At 36.3% G+C, this 18,226-nt stretch overlaps 1 protein-coding gene across 50 annotated transcripts in view; it reads right to left on the reverse strand.

Moving 5' to 3' along the window:
- Window positions 1-18,226, reverse strand: part of OSBPL9 (oxysterol binding protein like 9) — a 167,436-nt gene that overhangs the window by 33,026 nt on the left and 116,184 nt on the right. For 8 of the 50 annotated variants that reach the window (XM_015139695.3, XM_077957311.1, XM_015139727.3 and 5 more), the window contains 5 exons: window positions 11,446-11,541; window positions 10,300-10,347; window positions 8,646-8,675; window positions 6,842-6,892; window positions 572-610 (listed from right to left, as the gene is read on the reverse strand). In XM_015139695.3, coding sequence (XP_014995181.1) covers window positions 572-610; window positions 6,842-6,892; window positions 8,646-8,675; window positions 10,300-10,347; window positions 11,446-11,541 — 264 coding nt within the window. Of the gene's footprint in view, window positions 1-107; window positions 138-571; window positions 611-6,841; window positions 6,893-8,645; window positions 8,676-10,263; window positions 10,348-11,445; window positions 11,542-16,960; window positions 17,030-18,226 lie in introns of those variants that run through there. The other 42 variants (XM_015139680.3, XM_077957441.1, XM_077957363.1 and 39 more) reach the window with 12 other exon arrangements.

Below are 18,226 nucleotides of genomic sequence, written 5' to 3' on the forward strand. Positions count from 1 at the left end.
AAGTTGAATATAAGGAAAAGGTAAAAAGAGAGAGGAAAGAGTAAGAAGATGGCTATAAGAGAAAGAATTCATGTTGTAAATTGTTCCAACAAAAATGCAGTACATACCACATTAACAATGATGGTTAACACACACACAAAAACTAAAAATAAAAGATAAAATAATAGGAACTTATAAACATATTCAAATAGATTAAGGTGTGTTTCACTATTGTACTCCCCCCCAACCCCACTTTCATCTGAGAAAAAAAGAAATTAGACAAGAAATGTGGCACTGAGTTATGCATTACTTAATTGAAAAAGCTGAGTATTCATACCATGATTAACCCTTCAAGTTAATACATGCAAAGTGATTCAATCTGAACCCACACTTAGAAAAATTTTAAGACTGTCATTTCCCCTGCAAATGATTGCTGAAAGATGTGAGCTTAAAGGAAATTGCGAGAGTCAACAACAAAAAGCAGTGAGTAGTTGGCATTGAAAAATGAGTAGTAATTCAGGCTTCTCCTGATATGACTGGTTATAATGCTCTGCAGAAGTAAAGGGAAACAAAAAGATTAGATTAAACTTACTATCATTCCATCTGCGTGCTTCTCCACATTACTCTGGTCCTTAAGGAAAAATGTTAAAAATATTAACTTTATTCTTACAATTAAGTAACTCCTTGTGTATTTCTCCTACAAGAAAGCTTATTTACTAGGTAAGTAACAATGTTAGAACATGATTTCTCTGCCTCCATTAAGATTTTAATTCCATGTGTACATTCTGAGCCAAACACAATTCTAACACTGGCTACACAAAAATCAACACCAACAGCATGGCAATTATTTTTCTATATAGGGATTTAACTAAGTTCATCGTGGAAATATCCCGTAGAACTCTAGTCACGTTCAAAATTCCAGGCAAAAGTGATCTCTACACAGATGAACCTTTGAAAACATGATGTTAAGTGAAAGAAGCTAGTCACAAAAGACCACATATTGTAATATGCAACTTACATGAAGAGTCAAGAATAGACAAATCTAGAGAGAGAAAGCAGATTAATAGTTGCCAAAGGCTGGATGGGGTGGGGGGTAGGAGGCTGTTGGAAAAGAAAGGGAGGCACTGACGTTCCTCAACTTACAGTGGAGTTTACCTCCCAATAAACCCATCTGAAGTTGAAAATACAGTAAGTCAAAGACACATTTAATTCATCTAACCTACCAAACAGCATAGCTTATCCTAACCTACCTTAAACGTGTTATAGAACACTTATATTAGCCTATAGTTGGGCAAAAACCATCTTGCAGAGTTTCAGTTGGTTGCCCTTGTGATCATGTGGCTGACTGGGAGCTATAGCTTGTTGCCACTGCCCAGCATAGTGAGAGAAGATCATACGGCATTATCAGTAGCCTAGGAAAAAACCAAAACTCAAAATTCAAAGTACAGTTTCTATTAAATGCATATTACTTTTTTGCCATCATGAAGTTGAAGAATCCTAAGTTAAACCATTGTTAAGTCAGGGACCATCTATATAGAAAATCGATATAGAAAATGATTGCTTAATAGGTCTAGGGTTTCTTTTTGCAGTGACACAAGTATGCTAAAATTAAATTATGGTGATGGCTGTACAATTTTGTAAATATAATAAAAACCACTGAAATAAACCATTTGCTTATTTATCTCTTTATTGGCCATCTACCCTAGAGTACAATCTTGGTGAGGACTTTGGTCGTCTTACCAGTTGTATTAGTCTGTGTGGGCTGCCATAACAAAATACCATAGACTGGGTGGCTTAAAGAACATCCATGACTTTGCAGACTTGGTGCAAAAAGAGAAAGACTCATGCCTGTAATGCCACGCCAGCATTTTGGAAGGCCGAGGACAGAGAATCACTTGAAGCCAGGAGTTGAGACCAGTCTGGGCAAAAAAGTGAGACCCTGTCTCTACAAAAAATTTAAAAATTAGTGAGTGGGGCACTGTGGTGAGCACCTGTAGTCCCAGCTACACAGGGGGCTGAGGCAGGAGGATCACTTGTACCCAGGAGTTTGAAGTTACAGTGAGTTATTTATGACTGTGACACTGTACTCCAGTCTGGGTGACAGAGCAAGACACTATCTCTTAGAAAAAGAGAGAAAGGGAAAGAAAGAAGAGAGAGGGAGAATATGAACTATCTCATTAGTAAATTTTTATACTGATTACATGTTGAAATAGTATTTTTGGTATACTGGGTTAATAAAATACATTATTAAAATTAATCTCACCTGTTTCTTTTTACCTTTTAAAATGTTGTTATAAGAAAATTTTAAATTATATTTATAGCTTTCATATTTTTATTGTATAGCACTGGTCTAGACTTAGGATATTCAATAGGAACCGACAAAATTAAAGCCTCAAATTCTAAGTCATCAACAGTATTTATTTGCATCTATTTTATGCAAGATTATAAAAACTACATAAATCAAATTGATCTGTGTCTACCTTGAAAAATGTTAATAGTCTCTATCTTTGTCTATAAGAATAACCATTTAAAGTGCCTGATTTTAATTGTATTGAAATACTGTTTTACCGCATGATTTAACTGGCGAAAATCAACCAGAGTTTAAATTTGTAGCAACTATATCTCATAACCAAAGCATGTCTAGCACAGCTTTTCAATTTCAGTGATAATTAAACAATGCAAAAATAATGCTCTGGTAAATCATAGTCAACCCCCTGGCACATGCCATTCTGACAGGCATTCTGAGTTGTGGTATGTGGTCACATCACCTGACTCTGATACTGGTTAAGTCTCCACCTGCAGAGGCCTCCTAGCTTATCTTCGCTCTGTCCTGCCCTACTCCCCTTCTCTCCCCTTACCCCCCAGCTCCACTGCAGTCTCCCAGGAGAAGAACATCAGCTGTCTCCACCAAGGGTAAAAGGAAGGATGTCTTCTGAGATAACAAAGCCCACTTGAAAATTCCACTAACCAGGTGGTCTCAAAACTTTGCTACACATTAAAACCACCCAGGGGTTTAAAATAATCCCAATACCCAGGTGATATCCCATACAAGAGAATTATAACAGAATGTCTACGGGTGGGAGCCAGGAATCAGAACTGATTTCCAAATGACTCCAGTGTGCAGTAAAGTTTGGGAACCAATACGCTAATCATTTAGGCAGGAGAGAATCTACTGGGAGTGGGAATTCAAATGAAAGAATCAAAACTGGAAAGAGCTTAAAATTAAAATTTTTACTTACAGCATGCCACCTCTAAGAAGCTGATACTAATCAGCCCCAAACAAGAAAGGTATCAAATTAGCTATCTTCTCATATCACTTTGGGGTCTCAAATGGCATTATCTCCCTCAAAGTAGTTGATTCCGATATTTTATTAACCTGCCAGTGAATAACAGTCTGCCAAAGTGGCTATAACAATTTATATTTCCATCAGTACTCAATGGAAGTTCTCCAATTTTTACCAGATGTGTTACTGTCACTTTAAAATTTGCATCCTTCTATTTTTTTTAAATTTAATAAACACTTATTTAGAACTTATTACATGCCAGCTACCAAGAGCATCACAAATAATAATTCATTTAGTCTCACAGTATCAGTAAGAGACGACATTATTATTATCCCTCTTGTATATGGAATATAAACCAAAGCACAGCGAGGATAAATAAACTTCCTCCAGGGGTGGGGCTTGGATTCATACTCAGTACGGGTCCATAATCCATGCTCTTTAAGACTATGCAAAGTTGACTGTCACTATTATTCTAAAATCTTTTATTTTAATCACAGATTAATTGATTAAATTTACCTAAAGATTAGTTTATAGGGATGGTCATCACAGCACATCAGAGAGGTGGCTAAGTAAAAAAAAAAATCACACATATAGTGAAAATACTAAACCATGCAACCATTAAAAGTAATGCATTAGAAAAATCACTCAGTAATTCAGTTATTTATCAGGCACCTCCTATATGGTAAGCAACTGTAGGTACTGAGGACACAATGGGGTTATGGACTGAATGTTTGTGTCCCTTCCCAAATTCCTATGTTGAAGCCCTAACCCCAAAGGTAGCTATATTTGGAGATGAGACCTCTACAGAAGTAACTAAAGTTAACTGGGATCATAAGGATGGGGCCTCGATTCAATAAGATTAGTGTCCTTGTAAGAGGAGACACCAAACAGTTTGCTATCTCATATGTGCATGCTCCCTCTCTCTGTGCATACTCACCACGGAAAGACTATGTGAAGACATGGCTATTTACATGCCAAGAGAAGAGTCCTCATCAGAAACTGAACAGGCCAGAATGTTGATCTTGGACTTCTGGCTTCCAGAACAGTGAGAAAATAAACTTCTGTTTTTTAAGCCACCCAGTCTATGGGGTTTTGTTATGGCAGCCCATGCAGACTAATGTAAGTGGTAAGACGAGCAAAGTCTTCACCAAGATTGTACTCTAGGGTAGACGGCCAATAAAAAGATAAACAAATCTATCACGTAAACCTGACGAGTGATATAAGGCCACGAAGAAAAAGAAACCAGTGGGAGGTATAGATTATTTTAGATACAGGAGTCAGGAAAAGTCTTTCCAAAGATGTTCCTTGTGGTAAAAACCTGAATAAAGTGAGACAGTGAGCCTGGTGGAAATCTGTGGGAAATGCCCATCATGTGGAGGGAAAACCAAGTAAAAATTCCTAAAGCGGGGGTTGGGGGGAAGCTTGTCTTGCCTGAGAAAAAGAAATGAGCCAATGTTACTGGAATGGTGTGACCAAGGGTAGGAGACAGGTTAAGAGGGCAGTGAACGTAAGTAATTTCTATTTCTTTACAAATGAGATGGAAAACATCAGGGGTATTTGAGCTGGCAAGTGACATGGTCTCATGTACATTTAAATTGAGTTTAAAGATATAAACAGAGTCCATATACGGTACAAATATAATTGAGGATTGTATTTGTACATAAGAAGCCTTAACAACAATAAAACTTCCTTCTGGAATAAATAAAAGGCCAAATTTCATTTACGTGATCCAAGTTACCCATTGCGAAGAACACTAAAACGTAGTTTTATTAAGCTGGGCTAACACAGACAGGTAGCAAGTACAAATTACACTAAAAATGTTTTTGATGAGTGGCTAAACAGTGAACTACTGAAATAGGCTAGGCTAACCTACTGTACAACTATCTAAAGTCCTGAATGATTTTCAGAGATCACCCAAACTAGCCTAAACACTGTATTAGCTCCTTTGTTTCCCCAATCTTCAAGAGAAGGCAGTATGGATTCCCTAAAATATCTAGTCTCTCAGGGCATGGTGTAGTTTACTGGTTATCTACAGGTAAACTTTTGGATAACTGTAGGTGCTTCTACTCACCTACGTAATTCCAGAGCCAAGAAAAACTAAAATAAAAACCTTATCTCTTTTGTGCCACCAATCCTATCTTCCCTTCTGCTTGGCTTTGGAATATACTATGATCTACAACAGGAAATGAAAAATTTAGACACATACATAGGAAATCTAGGTATCGCTAACATCAAGAAACAGAACATAAGCCCTAAGTTCTGACACTTTATGTATAATATATTGGGCTGGGTTTGGTAGCTCACGCCTGTAATCTCAGCACTTTGGGAGGCCAGGAGTTCAGACCAGCCTGGGCAACATGGTGAAACCCTGTCTCTACCAAAAATATAAGAATTAGCCAGGTGTGGTGGTGCATGCCTGTAACCTCAGCTACTCAGGAGGCTGAGGCATGAGAATCAGTTGAACCCAGGAGGCAGAGGTTGCAGTGAGCCGAGATTATGCCACTGCACTCCAGCCTGGGCAATAGAGCAAGACTCCATCTCGAAAAATAAAAAATATATTTTAAATCTGGCCTCAAAAGAAAATGACATTGCCCCATTTAATTTACAAGCTAAATATCCTTACTGTCCAAACACAAATGGATTGTCCTATGCTATTGTGTCATTAACAATAGTAGGTTAAAAGTCTCTATGATTTGGCAAACAAACATATGCAACTGAAGTAGTAAAAAAGATGAGTAATGGGAGGCTGAGGCAGGAGAATGGCATAAACCTGGGAGACAGAGCTTGCAGTGAGCTGAGATCCGGCCACTGTACTCCAGCCTGGGTGACAGAGCGAGACTCCGTCTCAAAAAAATAAAAAAATAAAAAAAAGTAAAAAAATAAACTCATTCAAACAACATTTCTCAACTTGGCTGCAGAGCTGGTCACCCACCCCTTGCTGGAAATAAAGGCATGTAGTGAAGTAGAAATATTTTTTAAAATTCCTATTCTCAAACAATAATATTCTTATTTGAGAAAATCTCAGGCAATAAAATATATATATTTAGGTTGAATACACCAAAATTTTTCAGAAAAAGAGACAACATATATGAAATTTTTAATCCACAATAATTCAAAATATATTGTTTCATGAATAAAGAACAATTAAAATCCACTAATATAGTTCACGACCAGAAAAAAATCTGTAATAATTTTTAAAAATATATCTCTATTATATTCTTCATTATGGACAATAACTGTAAGAACTTACTTCTCTATTTTCTAAGAAAAACTTTTTTTGTGGAAGCTTTTGTAAAATATGTCCCTGTTCCAAGCAGTGATAATGGATAAAATGGAAGGAAGGGGTGAGTCATTCAAACATGCTCCCCTCCTTCCCAGCTACCAGAAATGACATTACCAGAAACAGTAGCTAAGATAACATCCAAACACAATAGTTGTTCCATAGTATAAGCTCACAATACAGTTTAATGTAGAAAGGTACTATGTCTCAGATCTGAGTTTTTTCACTATTAAAGAAAAATGTCTTTTTAATTTTTGAACTCCATACATAAAGGTAATTGAAAGTAAAATTTACTTACTTTGGCAATCTGCAGCAACACAATGCAGTGTTTAATTGATTCTACCATGCTCTATAAAAACAAAACACTGATTTTAGGATCTTGGCTCAAATAAAATGGATATATAATATTAAAGCTTAAAATATAAAAATCAGTTCAAATGTATAGTGTTTAAGTCTATACAACACGAGAAATATCCTCTTTGGATCTAGTGGGTTCTAGTGTGCTGATAATGTCAAATGAAGGTATTCATTAGCAGTTCTATGAATTTTAACAAATGCCACAAATTGTTAATTTATACCAAATAATATATATTTTTTTCTTTTTTCTTTTTTAAGAGACAAGGTCTCACTATGCTGATCAGGCCTGATAGCAGTGGCTATTCACAAGCATGATTATCGCACACTACAGCCTCAAACTCATGGGCTCAAGCGATCCCACTGCCTCAGCCTCCCGAGTAGCTGGCACTACATGCACATGCCACCGTGCCTGGCTCCAAATGGTTTTTCAACACTTCAAACAGAAAGACATACGAATCTGATTAACTTCCAGATTCTTACATCAACAGCAGCAACCCTAAGAAATCTACCTAAGAAGTTGATGGGCTGGGTATGGTGATTCACACCTGTAATCCCACTGCTTTGGCAGGCCAAGGAAGGAGGATCGCTTGAGGCTAGGAGACCAGCCTGGGCAACATAGCAAAATCCCATCTCTACAAAAAATTAAAATAAAAATCAACCGTGCGTGGTGGCATGTGCCTACAGCCCTAGGCTGAAGCAGAAGGACTGTCTGAGCCCAAGAGTTCGAAGCTGCAGTGAGCTATGACTGCACCATTGTACTTCAGCCTGGATGACACAGCAAGACCCCTGTTTCTTTAAAAAAAAAAAAAAAAAAAAAAAAAGACTTTGATGGAAGTATGAAGAATAAAGGATCCTGTCAAAACACTGGTGAATCAAATTATTATTTTGCCTGTTTTAAAATTTTGAGCAAGCTACACATCTCATTAGTAGCCCATTATATAATGTCAGAAGTCCACTCTATCAGAAAACTTGAATTACAATATATTTTAATAAGAAAGAAGCCAGTTGCAGTCGCTCATGCCTACAATCCCACCACCTTTTTTTTTTTTTTTTTTTTTTTTGAGACAGAGTTTCGCTCTTTTTGACCAGGCTGAAGTGCAATGGTGCGATCTCAACTCACCGCAACCTCTGGCTCCCAGGTTCAAGCAATTCTCCTGTCTCAGCCTCCAGAGTAGCTGGGATTACAGTCATAAGCCACCACGTCCAGCGAATTTTGTATTTTTAGTAGAGACGGGGGGTTTCTCCATGTTGGTCAGGCTGGTCTGGAACTCCCGACTTCCGGTGATCCATCCACCTCGGCCTCCCAAAGTGCTGGGATTACAGGCGTGAGCCACCATGCCCGGCCAATCCCGCCACTTTTGAAGGCTGAGGCAGGAGGATCGTTTAAGCCCAGGAGTTGAGACCCGGACAACATAGTAAAACCCTGTCTTAAGAATCAAAGAAATTAATTTTTAAAAAATATGAAATAATATATCCATTGTGCATGGATGACACGTTTTATCCAAGGTTTCAGACAAGACCAGAAACAGGTAAATGGTACATGAAGTCAATTTCAATTAAGGAGCTTATTCTATTAGCATTATTTTAAATTCCTTTAGAAAATAATCAATGCTTAAGCACCCCTTTATAAATTCATAAAAACTAACATTTCAATTGCTGTCATCAATAGTGGCAGCTTAAAATAGAAATAACATTTTAAAACATTTTCTAATGCAAAGTCAGAGTGTATCAAATATATAACTTACATTTGTTGTCTCTTTGAGAGTTTCAATTTTCTGTGAAAAATAGTAAGTTTAAACAGAAATAATCAGAAGGACAAAGAAGCACAGTTGCTTTTTACTGGCTAGTCATTTAAAGAATTTTACCAAAATGTACTCATTCTAAGTGAGTACAAACAAGTTGGAAAGGGAGTACTTTTTGTTATATTTTGTTTTTTATCTAAATCAATTATTTGTATAAAAATTCCAGACATTTTATGAATTATATACCCTCTTTAATAAAATTCATGTGATTCAATTTAAGGTTTGTAAGAATAATATAAAACATTCTTATTCCTGGTTGAGCATGGTGGCTCGAGCCAGTAATCCCAGCATTTTGGGAGGCCGAGGAGGGAGGATCATGAAGTCAGGAGATCGAGAACCATCCTGGCCAACATGGTAAAACCCCATCTCTACTAAAAATACAAAAAATTAGCCGGGCGTGCTGGCGGGCACCTGTAGTCCCAGATACTCAGGAGGCTGAGGCAGCAGAATGGCGTGAACCTGGGAGGCAGAGCTTGCAGTGAGCCGAGGTCGTGCCACTGCACTCCAGTCTGGGTGACAGAGCAAGACTCCGTCTCAAAACAAAACAAACAACAACAACAACAAAAAAATTCTTATTCCTTACCTGAAAACAAGTTTTGGTTTTTCTACGAATTTCACTTATTTTGAAATCACATTTATCTTTCCTAAGTTGTTTTAAAATGACATGGAACTAAATCCCAAAACTAAGAATGAAAGGTGAGTTAGAACATGAGTTACTATTAACAGGTATAAAAGAGCCAAATGCAAGGCTATATAGTCAACAGAAAAGCAAAAAAAGAAATATAGCCAAGGAGGGGAAAAATGTTAATTAGAAAAAAGACAATATGCAAACTACAAGGTGGCTGTCAGAAATGCAAGTGGGGGACAATAAAGAACCATAATTAAACCCATAATTAAAACATGATTTGTTTCTTCATATATGGCTTTTTATTTATTCTGAATATTCTTGCTGGTTAGTTTATTGGTATCTGAAGTGACCATATGTAAATATAATAACTTTCTACCTTCAACATATGATACAGGAAAAGGAAATAACTTACTCCTAGGAATATAATACAGAAAAGGTATTATATTAAAGCTCTAGGTTGGGTGTGGTGGCTCACACCTGTAATCACAGCACTTTGAGAGGCCGAGGTGGGTGGATCACCTGAGGTCAGGAGTTTGAAACCAGCCTGGCCAACATGGTGAAACCCCGTCTCTACTAAAAATAAAAAAATTGGCCAGGTGTGGCGCATGCCTGTAATCCCAACTACTTGGGAGGATGAGACAGGAGAATCGTTTTAACCCAGAAGGTGGATGCTGCAACGAGCTGAGATCGTGCCACTGCACTCCAGCCTGGGCAACAGAGCAAGACTCTGTCTCAAAATGAAACAAAACAAAACAACTCCCACAACTCTGTACATTATCCTTTTGTTTACTTAAGAAATCATAACAGAAATTCATCAGAAAAGTGCCCTTGAGGTCCATATGGCAGTAATACTATAGTAGGTCAATAATATTATTATAATAAGTAAAAACACACTAAGGTACTTAGTCTTCTCCAAAAGGCTGTGGAATTTACAATTTTTAACGTCAAAATCATGGTTATGGAAGTTACCTTTCTCTGTTCATCTTCTTTGCAGTTTTGAAGCTTGTCATCAAAGAGCTACAAGATTTTTAAAAATGGTTATAGTATCAAGTCACTTTACTACACCGTGTACATTTACTAAACACAGAAAAGCAAACATTAGTTCTTAAACACATTTCCTCCAGGGATGATTTATATGTTATTTTCAAGACAACATGTATTTTTTTTCAAGGCACTCAATCGAAGTCAAATTCTACTGTATCAAATTCTATCATATGAAATCATTTTAACTGGTCAAGATCAATCACTCTGGAAGAATTATAAACAAAAGAAAACAGACGACTTTTAAGAAATTGAACTATCAATTCAAACTTGAAGTTTTTTCCGCTTTGTTTTCGAAGTTTATCAACAGTCCTTTTCCTAGCACCTCTGCTTTTAATTAATTTTAAGTAGGAACTGAAGGAGACAATTCATTTCAGTAATGATAAAGGAGGTAGAAAAATCACTTCCCCATATTCCATCTCCCTCAAATTAAAAAAGCATTAGAAATTGAGCTGCTAGGCAGGGCATGGTGACTCACGCCTGTAATCCCAGCACTTTGGGAGACCGAGGCAGGCGGATCATGAGGTCAGGAGTTCGAGACCAGCCTGGCCAATATGGTGAAACCCTGTCTCTATTAAAAATATAAAAATTAGCCAGGCGTGGTGGCAGGCACCTGTAATCCCAGATACTCAGGAGGTTGAGGCAGAAGAATTGCTTGAACCCGGGAGGCGGAGGTTGCAGTGAGCCGAGATCATGCCACTACATTTCAGCCTGGGTGACAGAAAGAGACTCCATCTCAAAAAACAAACAAAAAAAGAAATTGAGCCACTAAAACACAGTTTCGTGGAAATTTTAAACAGAATATGAACCAAATCTAGAATTATTTTTTTTCTAATTATGCCTACATATTTACCTTTTTCTTAATGACCAAAAAAGCATTATGTAAATATGCTATTTACTAATATAATTAGAGACAAAGACCTTTGAATAAGTCACCTATCATGTCTGCTTTAAAAACTGCTGAAGAACCACACGAGGGCTGTAAATTAACATCAAGTAACTGTTTTTACTAAAAAATCAAGCTCAGTAACATTTTCTATTTATATAAATTTAATATACAAATTAATGCCATACCTTTAATTGTTCAATCAAGATTTGTAGGTAAGCGTCAGCTTCTGTAAGTTTCTTATCAAAATCTTGGACACTAGGAACAAATCCTGAATCCAAACCCTAGAGAAAGAGAGAATTTGCAATGAATCTACCAGAACCCAAGCAATGTTTAATAGTACACAAAATACTTCTTCCTTCATACATGAAGACATTTCAAGTTTTAAAATACAGTTCTACTTTGACACAAATAATGGGTCTATTTAAGTGTTAGGTCTATTTAAATAGCGGTACATCAACCTTCCTCATTAACTTGGAACACTGCTTCCCTTCTCATCAATTACACTTGCTGCTGCTCAAATTGGATTTACTCTTCTCTCCAGAATCACTTTCTTATCTCCCCCAAACCCTGTAATTGGCTCCCAATCACCACCAGAACCACAGTAATTTAACAAAGGAACATAAACAAAACCCTCCTATGTTACGTCCTATTTTCCCCCTTTTCGTTCACTTCATTCCTCCCTTCCCTAAATGTTAACTTATATTCTCACTGTTTGGTTCTCCCATTCCTCAACTCACCCCATGATCTCTGAAGTTTTCCTCCCTCCTCCCCTACTAAAGAACGAACCTCTAAATTTTCTCCTCTTCTAAGAAGTGGCCCCTCTCTAAGTGAAAGAAACAACACCTCTCCTAGTCAAGTTTCCTACTCCCTTTCACCCTTGGTGTGAACAGTTCACTTAGACAGGGTATAGATGTTTATTTATTTAGAAGGCCTACTTATTTCTCAGTCTAAAAGTGTATCATTTGCATGTCCTACTTTTTGCATACTTAAAGAGTTTAAGCTCCAAGAGCATTGGATTCTTATGTTTTAACTTTAGCCAAAAGAAACCTCTGAGTTCTTAATCATCTCTGACTAAAAAATACATCAATCCCGGGTGTAAAACACAAAACAGTTGGAGACAATATGACAACCACCATGCCACATTTTCATGCCCAGTCATCATACTGTTAAGCAGGGGACTGAGGGTTAGGAACCGCTACCGTAAAAATCCCAACCCAACCACAATACTCTGCACTAAATGGGTAAAATATACTTGATCAACATATCCATCTCACACTTGACTTCCACTCGTCATCTCCTCCCTGCCTTTGCCCAAAGCATGCTGATTATTTTCACATTCTCATTTTAGTAAACTGAAGCCAAAGTTTATTTTATATTACAGCAACACCTGATCTTTGTATACCTTATCATTAAAGCACTTTTACAACCATTATCTCAAAACACCAAATTGAGATGTTATGGTATTATAGAAACAGCAATGGGCTGGCAAATCTGGTTTCTAATTCCAGTGCATTCACTAACACAATATTGTGGCTGTCTAAACCTCGGTTTTCTTACCTGCCAAATACGGACATCCTCCTCCTCCTATTATTAGTACAGCCGCTACTACCTCTACTAAAGACAGCAACTAGTGACACTATCAATTACTACTATTATAGTACTTCTGTTGCTCTCCCCAAACTAAAATTCAAAAATTCGGAACCAAAGAAAAAATAGAATTTAAATAAAAATCTAAGTCCTATTAAGACCACGGGAAAAATCAACTTATCTCATAATTTGTTTTCTTTTTCAAATTCAAAGGTGATAAATATATCTACTTTTTTTTTACATACGTGTCAAGAAACTGTTTGACAATGAGTATTACAAAGCCCCTTCCCAATGAGATGACATGTACAAAAACAAAGTTGAAGAAAAAAAAAAAATCTTAATAAACAATGTATACAAAATCCAGATATATTTATAAAACTGTGTTTACACATCTTCATTTTTAAAGATAACCCAAAGAAGTTCCTGTTAGAGACATTTAAAATATACAGTTTGGTGATAAAAGATATAGAAATGGATAAATACATCATATTTCATAGATATTAGAGTACTGCCCTATCAAAGAAAGGAGTAATTTATTTCCATGTTACTGTGCCACAGAAAAATCAGGACTGTTTGGCTGGTTTTTTGGTTTTGTTTTGTTTCACACAGCAATGTAACATGATTATCAATAATTAAACTATGAAGACACAGCTAAAATCAGCTAAATACATCGTTTTTAGTAAATATTTTAAAAGGTTAATGGCATATTCATAAATGAATAAAAAAGCATCTAAACAAGAGGGGAAAAGTGATATTTAAGTATTTTCACTCTTCTGAATCCATTTAGAATATTGTAAAAATCTAACTAAAACATCCTTTTTTAACAAATAACCGATTAGATTAAAAATTGTCCAGTGACTGAATAGAAACAGATTTAAATTACTGCTATCTGAACCCTACCTAAATCAATTCTTCAGAAACAACCTTTTGATGTTCGTAGAATCATATAAACCTCACCTTGACTCTCTCCTTAGACTTGCCTCTAGATAGTCTTCTACAACCTTCTTTTAACCCTAAACTTCACACTTCACAAGGTCCAAGCCAAAGATCTACTCATCAACCCATTTTTCTTTAGGTAATGTATAACCAGAGGTTTATAATGACAGTCCCAGAACTGGCCCAATCATCCTTGCATAGTAATGCACAAATTTTTCATGTACTTAAAAGGAAAATCTATGTATACAGTGCCCCATCTGCAACCAATAAAATATCATATAAAATTCATCAACAACACGAACAAGTAGTTAACAAGTGTTTTCTCAAATCTAGTAAAACTAATACTCTAGAAGAAAACACAAGTATGACTTTATATTGTGACTTATAGCATCAGTCACCTAATTCAACCTCCCATTCGCAGAAGTTCTTTTCATAACATCTTTGAAAGTCATCTAGTCTTTTCTTAAGTATCTCATGAGATGAGAAACCCATTACTTCCTAATGTAGATTATTTCATAAAAATTCTCCTGAAGTATTAACTGTTCCTCTTTCTATTCAACATTTACAACACTAAGCAATAACATTTATTCATATTAATCCTTTTTAATGCAGTTTTATTTTTATTTATTTTGTAAGACAGGGTCTTGCTCTGTCACCCAGGCTGGAGTGCAGTGGTGCAATCAGGGCTCACTGCAGCCTAAACCTCCTGAGCTCAAGGAATCCTCCCACCTCAGCCTCCACAGTAGCTGGGACTACAGGCATGTGCCACCAAGTCCAGATAAATTTTTATTTTACTTTTTTGCAAAATAAAATAAAAACTCCTGAGCTCAAGCAATCCTCCCACCTCAGTGTCCTAAAAAGTGCTGAGATTACAAAGTGTGGGCCACTGTGCCTGGCCAAGTTTTAAACAGGACTAAGAATATAGTCCTTTACCATATTGAGGGTGGTCTGTCTTTGAAAAGAACTGAGAATAGGGCAGATCCTTTCAGACAAGAGTGTGACTTCATACTTCTTACAGTAGCTTTTGAGAACAAGTTGGGAGTCAAGTAGATAAACATTCTAGTACTCTGTATTTGCTCTATCTAACATTTATCACATTTTATCATAATTAAATACCTGAGTGACTTCTCTGAAGGACTAAAACTCCACAAGGGCAGGAACTATGCCATTCATTAATCACTATACCCATCAGGGCCAGCTCAGTGTTAAATGAACACACATGGCACTGGCTACAGTGACTGGAAATTGTTGATGCCACAACATGGGTCTTCCTCATGACCTCTTTTCCCCGAGATTTCTCTTGCCTTTCTGTTCTCTTTCTCCTATTCTCTACTCCCTCAAGTCTTTTCTCCATGTTGTCTTTCCTTCTCTTTTGTCCAGGTCCTTCAGTAGTAACTGAAGGGATTGTCACATTATTGGCACTCAGGACCAAAGAGGTTGCTGCTCTTTGGTTTATTACACTGATGTGAGCCACAGCTCTAATTAGACGATTCCTGTATGAATTCATTTAAAGTTTAAATTATACACAACAGTTATAGAGAAATAAAGACAAAATGGTCTATGATATAACAAGAAATTAAATTAGAAGAATCTCAATAGAAATTAAACTTCAATCTAATCATAAAATTTAGAAATCTATGTAAAGAAAAACCACTTCTGTGGCGAGTATGCTAAAAAAAAATAGTCTCTGGTTTTCAAAAACACTTTATTAATAAAGCTACTGTAGCCTGGGCACAGGGTAAGACCCCATCGAAAAGAAGGAAGGAAGGAAAGAAGGAAAGAAGGAAGGAAGGGAGGAAGGGAGGAAGGGAGGGAGGGAGGGAGGGAGGGAGGGAGGGGGGAGAAGGAGGGGGAAAAGAGGGAAGGGAAGGGCAAGGAAGGGGAAGGGGAAGGGAAGAAAAAAGGGAAGGAAAGATGACAGGAAAGGAGGAAGGAAGGAAGGGAGGGAGAGAGAGAGGGAGAGAGAGAAGGAAGGATGGAAGGAAGGGAGGGAGGGAGGGAAGAAGGGAAAGAGAGAAAGAAGCAAAACCTAAAGTAGATATATACAGTCAAGAAGAATAACACATACTTCTATATCATCCAGGATCTATGTATCCAGTTTAACAGAGAGAGAAAGAGAAACATATACATCTGGACCAATTTAAGGGGAGTTTCTAAAATAATGTACCTAGACTTGTAGAAGAATATCAAACTGCCTCAAAATTATATGTTGGTACTTCCTACTACCTTTCTAATTCTTAAATTAAACAACACTACTTTTTTCAGAAGGAACTTAAAATCTAACAAATGTCAGCAAAATCAATTTTTAATTATTTTAGTTAGGACATTAAACACTATTTATACTTTACACATACACATAACTGCATGTTTTACCCCCATTAAAAGGAGTACTGCAAGAGAAGTCCTTGAAACTGTCTGAAGTACATATAAATTATAGTTGCTTTGGAGAGACACTTCCTTAGTAAAACAATACGAGAGTCAATTCCCGAGGCAGAGTAGGAGCTTTTAAAGGAATTCCTGCTGACAGAGGAAGAATAATGAACAGTGGAGATAAAGGTGAAGTTCTTGAGTCCAGAATCCGGAAATTAAGAAACCTATGGGTGACCTGAGGAACCGAGAATAAGGTAGAACAGGAAGGCTGAGTAACAACGTTGTAAAAAGAAATTCACAAATGACTAATTATTTTCATATCTAATTTTATTTCACAGTGAAAACTTAAAGGATTAAGTGTCCTATATGCAGTACTTTCTCTTATAGGGCAAAATCTTATATAATAAAATATGTTGTAAAAAGAGAAAAAGAGAATATATTAGAAGTAAATTATTCTTAGTCTCATAGAAAATTCAGAATAACAAGAAAAACAGGTAAGTTATCAGTAGTAGAATTGTAAAATAAAACAACGGCTTAAAAACTTAACAAAGGAAAAACAAAGAACAAGCCTCCTAATGAAAAATAAATGGCATGAATCTGGACAAAAGTAGACTTTTTTTTAAAATTAGCAAAACAAACACCCTATAAGAAAAGTAATGAAAACTTAGCAGGAATGTCATTTTGATTAAAATATGAGAATATTGGAAAGTTTATGTTCACAATTAGCAATTTGAGATGACATGCATCACAGATAAGCTTTCATCCAAAGAAAGAAGTATAGAGCATACTTACAATTCAATCACTTACAATTATTTTTGAAAATTCAAGAACTGGAGAGATACCAGAAGACTGGAAAAAAGCAAGTGTGGTACTGATCTTCCATAAAAGTAAGGAAAAGAGAGAATAGAAAGTTACCATGCTGTGAGTCTAACATCAATAATCAAGTAAAGGAATAATAAGAGAAAAATCTGTAACTACACAGAGGAAAAGTAGGTACATGAGCAGCAAGTGGCAAATTAAAAAAAAAAAAAGAGACTATGCCAAACATAATGGCTTTTCTGTTCCTTAGAAATTTAAGTTAGCAAATTAAGTTTTTAGAGAAATGACATTTTGTCTCCCTACCAAAAGTGGGTTTGACGATGAAAAAAAGTATATTAAAGAGACCAGAAATATTAATTATACCATGATTTTATGTGAGGCACACTAATTTGTGATTTCCTTGGATTACTGAAAATTTGGAAACATTTACAATCCCTATTGTCCCTGTGGTTTATCCATTTCTGCTAAGAGAAGAACAGGACTTAGAAGAACAGGGAAGTTCTGGGGTTAAGAATTTCACCTCTTTTAATCCTAAGGAATATTCAACTATCAATTTATTTGTAGTGAAGACTATCAATTCAAAAATATCCATAAAATTGAGCCTAGTATTAAACCTTTCCTTTCACTGTATCTTAGAGAAGTTATTTTCCATTTAAGCCAATGTCTTGATAATCTAAGCCTTCAAATTAGGTTCTCTATTGTCAACATGGTAGCTGTACCTACCTTACCAACTGCTAGGTACCCCAAGAATGTCCTAAAAAATACGGTCTTTTTCTGTAGTGCTAAGTAAGCAGCTCTAACACCATGGATGCACAATGTATACTAAATTTTTCAGAGTATTAAGTACTCTACTAGACACTTTCCAAGCTTTCTCATTTGATCATTGTAATATAGTAAGGTAGACAGATATTAAACCTATTTTATAAGTGCTTATCCAAATCATCCAGCTGAATTTTTTTTTTCAATAGGGATATCAACCTAGTCCTCTAACCAAATCCATTATACTTTTGTATTAAATCACAATGATGTTTAAAAGGAATTAATGACAGAAGGGCACTAAAATGTAATCTAAAAACTGCCTGAAGGCCCTTGACATAGTGGAAACGAGCACAAGCTTTAAGGACTCATATAGTTTTAAATCCTGAATCTGCAACTTTCTAATGAATTACCTGTGTGATGTAGCCAAATTACTTTTTCCACCTCCATTTTCTCATCCATGAGTATAATAATAAACTACTCAAGGTTACTGGAGAG

This window comes from Macaca mulatta, chromosome 1, assembly GCF_049350105.2.
Source record: "Macaca mulatta isolate MMU2019108-1 chromosome 1, T2T-MMU8v2.0, whole genome shotgun sequence".
NCBI lineage: Eukaryota > Metazoa > Chordata > Mammalia > Primates > Cercopithecidae > Macaca > Macaca mulatta.